Source organism: Cyprinodon tularosa, unplaced genomic scaffold (genome assembly GCF_016077235.1).
Source record: "Cyprinodon tularosa strain WSP-4 unplaced genomic scaffold, ASM1607723v1 ctg199, whole genome shotgun sequence".
Taxonomy (NCBI): Eukaryota; Metazoa; Chordata; class Actinopteri; order Cyprinodontiformes; family Cyprinodontidae; genus Cyprinodon; species Cyprinodon tularosa.
In genome coordinates, this window is record NW_024038729.1 from 2,995,001 (window position 1) to 3,002,790 (window position 7,790).

Genomic DNA, 7,790 nt, shown 5'->3' on the forward strand with positions numbered 1-7,790 from the left:
TTTAAATTACACAATCTCACCAGCTTTATGTGGTTTGGTATTTTAGCCACTTATGACTTTCCTGATTAATTTTCCAAATTTGTTTAAGATATAACACCTAATAAAATCAAAGCAGTCCTCTGTGTTAACATTTTGCACAAAGTAAAATTACAATCATAAGCAATGATATTTTCCTTCCCCAACACTAGAAGTATAAACTGAATATAGAGACTTAAAACTAGAAAAGCACACACACTTCCGCTAGACAATGAATTTGGCCCCATATTGTATGTTTAAAACTTGCACATGATCTGGATGAATACTAAGTTATAAAGGAATGTTCCTTGGTCCCAGGAAAACAAATCTGTTTAAAATTTGTTCATTATCATCATTTGTACTCCTGTAAACCAACAAACACAACTGAAAACATAATCTCCCTGGTGGATACAATTAAAACAATTCAATGCAGATAGAACAGAATGCTTTTTAATGCGACCAGTCGACAAAATTATATAATTACAAACATTAGCTTAGTAGCAAAGGCAATAAGCAGCAAAGTTTGGTTGCAATTTGATTAACAGTGACTGTGAAAGTAGCAGTTAAAATATAAGATTTTGTAGTGGGTGTAAGATCTAATTAAAATAAACTTTTGTTACAGAGGAAAAAACAAATGTTTTAAATAAATGTAACAGCGTTATAAATTGCTGAACCAGCATTTATTTTATTCTAACATTCACTATAGTTGGGATCAATGACAAGGAATTTGAATTCTGATGAATAAGTTCAGCTAATTTTGTTGGATTTCCTTGATTTTTGCAGAGCATAGACTGAAGAGGGGTTACAAAGGTTCAAAATAATCTCGGGTACAGTTGCCAAACTCCTTCCTCACATCATCTAAATACCATGCATTGTAATGCCAGTCAAAAATGGTTGGAAACAATATACTGACATCATTAAAATGAGGTGTTTCTCCATAGTTGATAAAATGACAAACTGGAAGTTGGCCAGAAAAGCTGCCAAAAGATTGAAAGCAACAATGAGGAGCTGCTCTCCACTTATCTGATAATGAGTTATGGTCAGAAACGTTCAAACCCAAAACAACACCGCGCATCACCAAAGGAACATCATGCCGGTAACAGCATCATTTTGTGAGATTGATTTTCCAAAACCTATTATGCCAAACTTATAATTTGTAGCACTCAGTTTGAATTCCAAATATGACTCTTCTATCACCAGAACTCAAGTGGCGGGAAAGGTTAGCTTTTCCGAGAGAAGCCAATTAACCTAACATGAATGTTTTAGGACTGGGGGAGGAAGCTGGAGTACCCAGAGGGAACTCAAGCATGCACAGGGAGAACATGCAAACTCCATGCAGAAAGACCCCAGGCTGGGAATCGAATCCGGATGCTTCTTGCTGCAAGGAAGCATTGCTACCCACTGAACCACTTTGCGGCTCGGAAAGAGATCAAATGAGGCCAAATAATGGAAAAATAAGGGCCCCATTACTGAATCTTGTGGAATCCCACAGTTTATAGAGCGGTATTCATATGCAAGTAAAACATTTATCTTTTTTAATCTTTTTTTATCAGCAAGGAAAATTACTATTATTATATTAAATTTTTTATTTTTTTTTTCGTTTTATAGTCACAAGGGTTTACAAAATAAACGTGATTAATTCATTCCTTAATAAAAAATAGGATATGATACTTTTTTTTTTTTAGGTCAAAGATCCAAACAACGCATTTAAGTCATATCATATCACGTCATAAGTTTATTTGCAGAACCTTTTTCCCCACTGATAAGTAAAATCTATTTGAAAGCTGCAGCTTTTATTTACTCAGGTTATCTATGTAAGATACTGAACATAGTTTAATCATATGAAGCATTAAAAGTGATACAAAATTAAATGATGTTTTTTTTAGGCTATATTGAGGCAACTGTTGTGTTAAATTAAATAAGAACTATGCCAAAAAGATTATAGAAAAAGTTGGTATTCAGGTAAAATAACTGATGAACCCCATGAAAGGATTGCAAGACTTGATGGAAAAAACTTCCAAACTAAAGTAGGACATAAACATGCATTAAACTTTTTTTTTTTTTTTTTTTTTTATAATAACTTTTTCTTTGGATTATCCTCAAACTGACAAATTCTTTCCAGCAAATCTTCATCTCTGCAGTGTCTAACAGATCCATGAAGACACAAAGACTTGAGCTCCTCCTTATCCTCAATCATTTTGGGTCAAACCCAGCGAGCGCGACCAGGCGACTGGAAAATAACTTGTCAAAACCCATAAAACCGGAGGGGGGTACTAAATGCCCTCAGGGCGGCATTTCGATCAATGTCTCCTTGTCCTTTCACCAAAGCAAATTAGATTCTAGCCATGCATGAGAGGGGAGTGTGACCCTGAACTGACTGGGGGATCAGCGGCAGAGCTTTGACAGGTAGGAGCAGCATCCATGCAACGCTGAGTCTCAGCTAAACAGGATGCTGTGCAGTGGGTGGAACTCCTCAGCCAATCATTAATCCAATGAGATTTATTTTAGACAAAGGTGAAAAGAGCAACACTGTTGTAGTTAACAAGTGTTTTTAATCCATCTACGCTTCGTTTAAAAATATTTAACAACTAAGGGAAGCTCACAGCAGAGGCTTTAGCTATTACAAACACTTTTTAAATCAATACAAAGATGTGCAAAAGTTACAGCATTTATCTAGTTTATTCTGCTGCTACAAATTCTTGCATTTATATCTTCTAATTAAAGTAAAACGTTGCAGAAACAGCAGGGCTGCAAAACTGGAAGGATTGATTCTCCATCCACAGGCACCACAAGACACCAGCTTTACTGAATTACATAATATAATAAGGAGCTAAATCAAATAGTAGCAAGTATCAAATGAGATTTATTGTTCTGGTTCTTCTCAGAAGCAAAAGAAGCTGATGAAAATGATTTTAGTAAATTGGGGAGGACGAGGAGCAGCTGAGGAGGCGCGGGGTAAGGTTAGGGTTTCAAAGGTCAGGGAGTGACGCCGGGTCAAAGGTACAGTAGCAAGGTCACAGGGGAAGATAAATGGATCGATGCTCTAAGGCGACAACATCTGTGACTCTGCTTAGAGATGTTAACAGATTTGGTTAATTCTGTTACAGACTCCCAGCAGGTTTGAATGCAGAAAGCGCCGCTGAAATGAATAAAAATTGATTTATCTTTATAGCTGGAGAACAACATTACATCTTTGATTTTTGGGGGAAACATTCAGCCAAAAATAATGTATTTATTGTGGAAAATATAAGAAATTACATAAAAAAAATCTTTGCAGGGTTCATTATTATTCACAGTTGATTTTGCTTCTATGTTTCATAAAGATGGAGCAAGCAAAGATCTTTAACCTTTTTGCACAATTTCTCTGGATTGCTTTGAATCCTGGTTCCTCTATGATTCTCAGCTCACTGCTTTATTTTAAGGGTTTATGTTTAAGGACTGGTTTGACTGTAGATGCTTTTGTGTCTGCTGAACCATTTCTGAGGCCATAAGAGGTTCTCAGGTTCTTTGGAAAGGAAAAAAACAACAACTTTTCACATGTTGGGGCTAAAAAGTGGAATCAGTCTTATTTAGAGGCTGAAATTTCCAGTTAAAACATTAAAGTGATAAAAGCCTCTGGTTTATGTTTGTGATGGTAGCGCAATAAAAGCATTGTCTAGCATCACTGCTGCAGGTTCTCTTTTTTATTTATTTATTTAGTTTTTCCTTTGACAATCATCCAAACTTTCTGGCAAGTTAAATTAGAGTCTTGGTCCAGCCCTGTTTTCCAAACATAAAGGAGTTAAAAACATTTAAATGTTGCTCTGGCTGTAGATATTCATAGCCAAACTCCTGCCTTAGTTCAATAGAATGTTCTCTTGTCTTTCTCATTTTGAAGAGATGCAAAAGACACAAGCTAAGGTTTATCTATAATCAAAGGAAATCACAGACTGTCAATATATGAATAGATTAAAAAATATATACATATATAATCAACTTAAATAATAGGAGAATAAACAAAAAAATGCTTTAGTTGCATTTATTTTATAGCAGAGTTGCTGTAATTGTGCCAGTAATGCGTTTTTTTTAAAAACTCGGCTGGCATTTAATCTCTAATTTATTAAATTTTCTTAGTGAGACAGCGTCGCTGCAGTAAAAGACACATTTATTTCTAGTCTGCATCTGAACGACACCCAGAGTTCTCCTGGATGTTTGGATTCACAGCCACATTCAAAGCTGCTCCTTCTCCCAATCTGGGCACTGATTCCTAAGTCCCTTAGTTTGATGACCTCAGCAGGAAACACATAACTAATCAGTCAGCCGAAGCTCCGATTATCTAATTTACAAACAATAAATTAGACTAAAGGACAAAGAATAGCACAAGAAAGGAAGGGAAAGTCTGAAGATGTGTTATTAATGCACTGGTCAGGACATGATCAAGAAGGAAAACAGGGAAATCGGTCCTATGTGACGCGTTGGAGGGGAATTTACCTCCAGGACACGGTGTGTGCTCTAATAAAACAGACTGTATTTTTTTTCTTTTTTAAAGAAGACAAACAGCCGGTGTTTACCCAGAGATTGGAGCAGCTGCTGCACACCTGCCTGCAGCTCGCCTCCTCTCCTCTCCAAGCGACGCCCGGTCTTTTGTTGCAACAGGCTGGCAGGTGATGAGCGCCGCACTTTGGCCAGGGTGTAGATGTCAGCGCCCGTTTAATTACCGTCAACAGTAAAATTCAAGCAGAGAGATCATCTACAGCAGGCACCCATATATTGAAAACTGCTGCAGCTATTTCACTGCAGATTAAGTAGAAGAGCAGAAGATTTCCATGAATTATTTCAAAGACATAAGGAAACTGCTCCCCTGGGTGATTACATACCATGGTTTACTGAGACATAAAATAGACTTGTTGACATGGCCATTGATGCTTTTCAACACCACTTTTCATCCACTTAAACCCTCTTATAAGAATATTAGTTTTATCCTGCTTATACGTTAAAAAAGGACCTCCAGAATAGTAGCATTAAGTGAAATTATAAATCCAGGAATTGCACTCATTGGCCTATATTTATCAGAGCATCCCGTTCTGCATGCCTGCTGAGATCTGAAGGGCCCCTGGTTTAAATATAGCCTGTGTGAGGGGACAATGTTGGTACAGTTGGGCTTAAGGATTGTGAATGGGATCATGATATTATCATGTATGCCAGCATTTATTTAATAGCTCAGCCATAACACACATAACAACCAGCGCACAGCGACAGTATTGCTTTCTGCAGAGTGAAAAAACTGTGTTGGCACCGCGCTCACGCTACTTCAGGTTAATGGGAAAAAAGTGCCAGAAAAATCACTCAGCTTCCCAAAATGCTTTTAGCAAATCAATTTCCACCAGAGAAGCGAGGCTCGGTCCAGACATCAGGTCCACTTTGCTCCGACATCCTTCTTTCCTGCTGGAAAGTCCAGGACAAACCGGAGATCTCAACAGTTAAACCAGTTTTCTCCTTGATAATCCCCAAGATTAGCAGGTAAAAAAGTAAAAAATATATTTTTGCATGGAATATAATACATATTTCAACCATAGAATATGGTATTTTTGTAATATAACTAAAGAAAAAATTAGAGGCATTTGCTTTGATGCATAAACTGGGAACCTTACAATCATCAAACCATTAAACAACCTCCGGTTTGGGGCTCTTTTAATGAAATGCTTTAGTTTATGCTTATTTTACGATAACTGGATATGATGCAAGAAAATAAAAGATAACATTTGCTTGCAAACTATGTCCTTTGCATTAAAATTGTAATACATTTGATTTCTTGTTTGTGCAAAAATCTAAGAATATTTGTTTTTGTTTGAAGCCTTCTTGGAGGCTTTATGGCTTTATGATAACAAGTACCTTGTTAACATAATAAACATTTTTTTTCTCTCATAGTATTTTAGGTAGGAAAAAAAAATCTAACTTCATCAAAATCAGCATTTCAGACAATAATAGAATAATTGGTATCGACCAGGATAAAGCTGATCAGTGCATATTGATGACATTTATTTCTATTAAGCATCTCAAGTCAAAAACAATTAGTTATGCTGCAGGCATAATGAATCAGCGCATGGATTTGTTTTATTTTAAACAGAAATGGAAGAAAAATTAGAAAAAATGTGGCAAAAATAAAAAAAACACAAAATGTGATACTTTATATGCGCCATTAATATTTAAGATATTTTATGTTTTTATTTCATATTGGCTATATTTGATCAATGCATCAGATATTTCTCATCTTTTCCAGCGTTTTTATTAAAAATGTGATTTAATCAGAGGTGAAACTCTTCTTACCTCCAAACATCAGCAGCTGCAGAAGCGCAGCGACGTTTCCCGGAGAGAAACCACAACTTGGCTCCATATTCACGAACCATAGGTGAAAGTTTCCCGATGGAGACACGATTCCCAAAAGTTTCTCTCAATCAGGGACGAGAAAAAGGAGCAAAGCGTTAAAATGACCGGAGTGCGTCCTCCGCTCCGGGGGCAGCAGGATAAAGTCCCACAGACTGGCCGCTGTGCGCCTCCACTGGCTGCTACTGCCTGACTGGATGGGAGGAGGAGGAGGAGAGGAGGAGGAGGAGGAGGAGGAGAAGGAGGAGGAGGAGGACCACTGGTTCACTGCCTCCTGCTTCCCCAGCAGGTAGCTCAGCATCCACAGGAAATTTAAGGGCATAATTAACCTGCAGGTCAGTCATCTCATTAACTCTCCTTGGGGAGGAAATGATAAACAATTACCTTTAGATGTAAGGAGGTTCAGTGAGGCGGGTTGAAGTGTGGCGGTTCTTCCACTTAACTGGATCTCTGTGCAAACCTTGTCAGATTTGTACGGAAGTATAGTATGGGAAAAAAGTCAGAATTATGACTTTAATCTCAGAATTATGACTTTTTTTTCTCAGAATTATGACTTTTTTTTCTCAGAATTATGACTTTAATCTCAGAATTCTGACTTTTTTTCCCTCAGAATTATGACTTTAATCTCAGAATTCTGACTTTTTTTTCCTCAGAATTATGACTTTAATCTCAGAATTATGACTTTTTTTTCTCAGAATTATGACTTTAATCTCAGAATTCTGACTTTTTTTCCCTCAGAATTATGACTTTAATCTCAGAATTCTGACTTTTTTTTCTCAGAATTATGACTTTTTTCTCAGAATTATTACTTTTTTTATTGTCAGAATTCAGTCAGAACTCTGAGATTAATGTAAGAATTCTGAGAAAAAAGTCAGAATTCTGAGATTAAAGTCAGAACTCTGAGATTAAAGTCAGAATTCTGAGATTAAAGTCAGAACTCTGAGATTAAAGTCAGAATTCTGAGATTAAAGTCATAATTTTGAGAAGAATGTCAGAATTCTGAGATTAAAGTCGGAATTCTGAGAAAAAGGTCAGAATTCTGAGATTAAAGTCAGAACTCTGAGATTAATGTAAGAATTCTGAGAAAAAAGTCAGAATTCTGAGATTAAAGTCATAATTCTGAGAAAAATGTCAGAATTCTGAGATTAAAGTCAGAACTCTGAGATTAAAGTCAGAATTCTGAGAAAAAAGTCAGAATTCTGAGATTAAAGTCAGAATTCTGAGAAAAGAGTCAGAATTCTGAGATTAAAGTCAGAATTCTGAGATTAAAGTCAGAATTCTGAGAAAAAAGTCTGAATTCTGAGATTAAAGTCAGAACTCTGAGATTAAAGTCAGAATTCTGAGATTAAAGTCTGAATTCTGAGATTAAAGTCAGAACTCTGAGATTAAAGTCAGAATTCTGAGATTAAAGT

The 7,790-nt window shown here is 36.4% G+C and overlaps 1 protein-coding gene across 1 annotated transcript in view; it reads right to left on the reverse strand.

Moving 5' to 3' along the window:
- ret (ret proto-oncogene receptor tyrosine kinase) overlaps positions 1 to 6,572 on the reverse strand; it is a 43,706-nt gene extending 37,134 nt beyond the window's left edge. The window contains exon 1 of the mRNA XM_038284093.1: positions 6,322 to 6,572. Coding sequence (XP_038140021.1) covers positions 6,322 to 6,388 — 67 coding nt within the window. The 5' untranslated portion in view covers positions 6,389 to 6,572. The remainder of the gene's footprint in view (positions 1 to 6,321) is intronic.
- Positions 6,573 to 7,790: the final 1,218 nt, after the last annotated feature.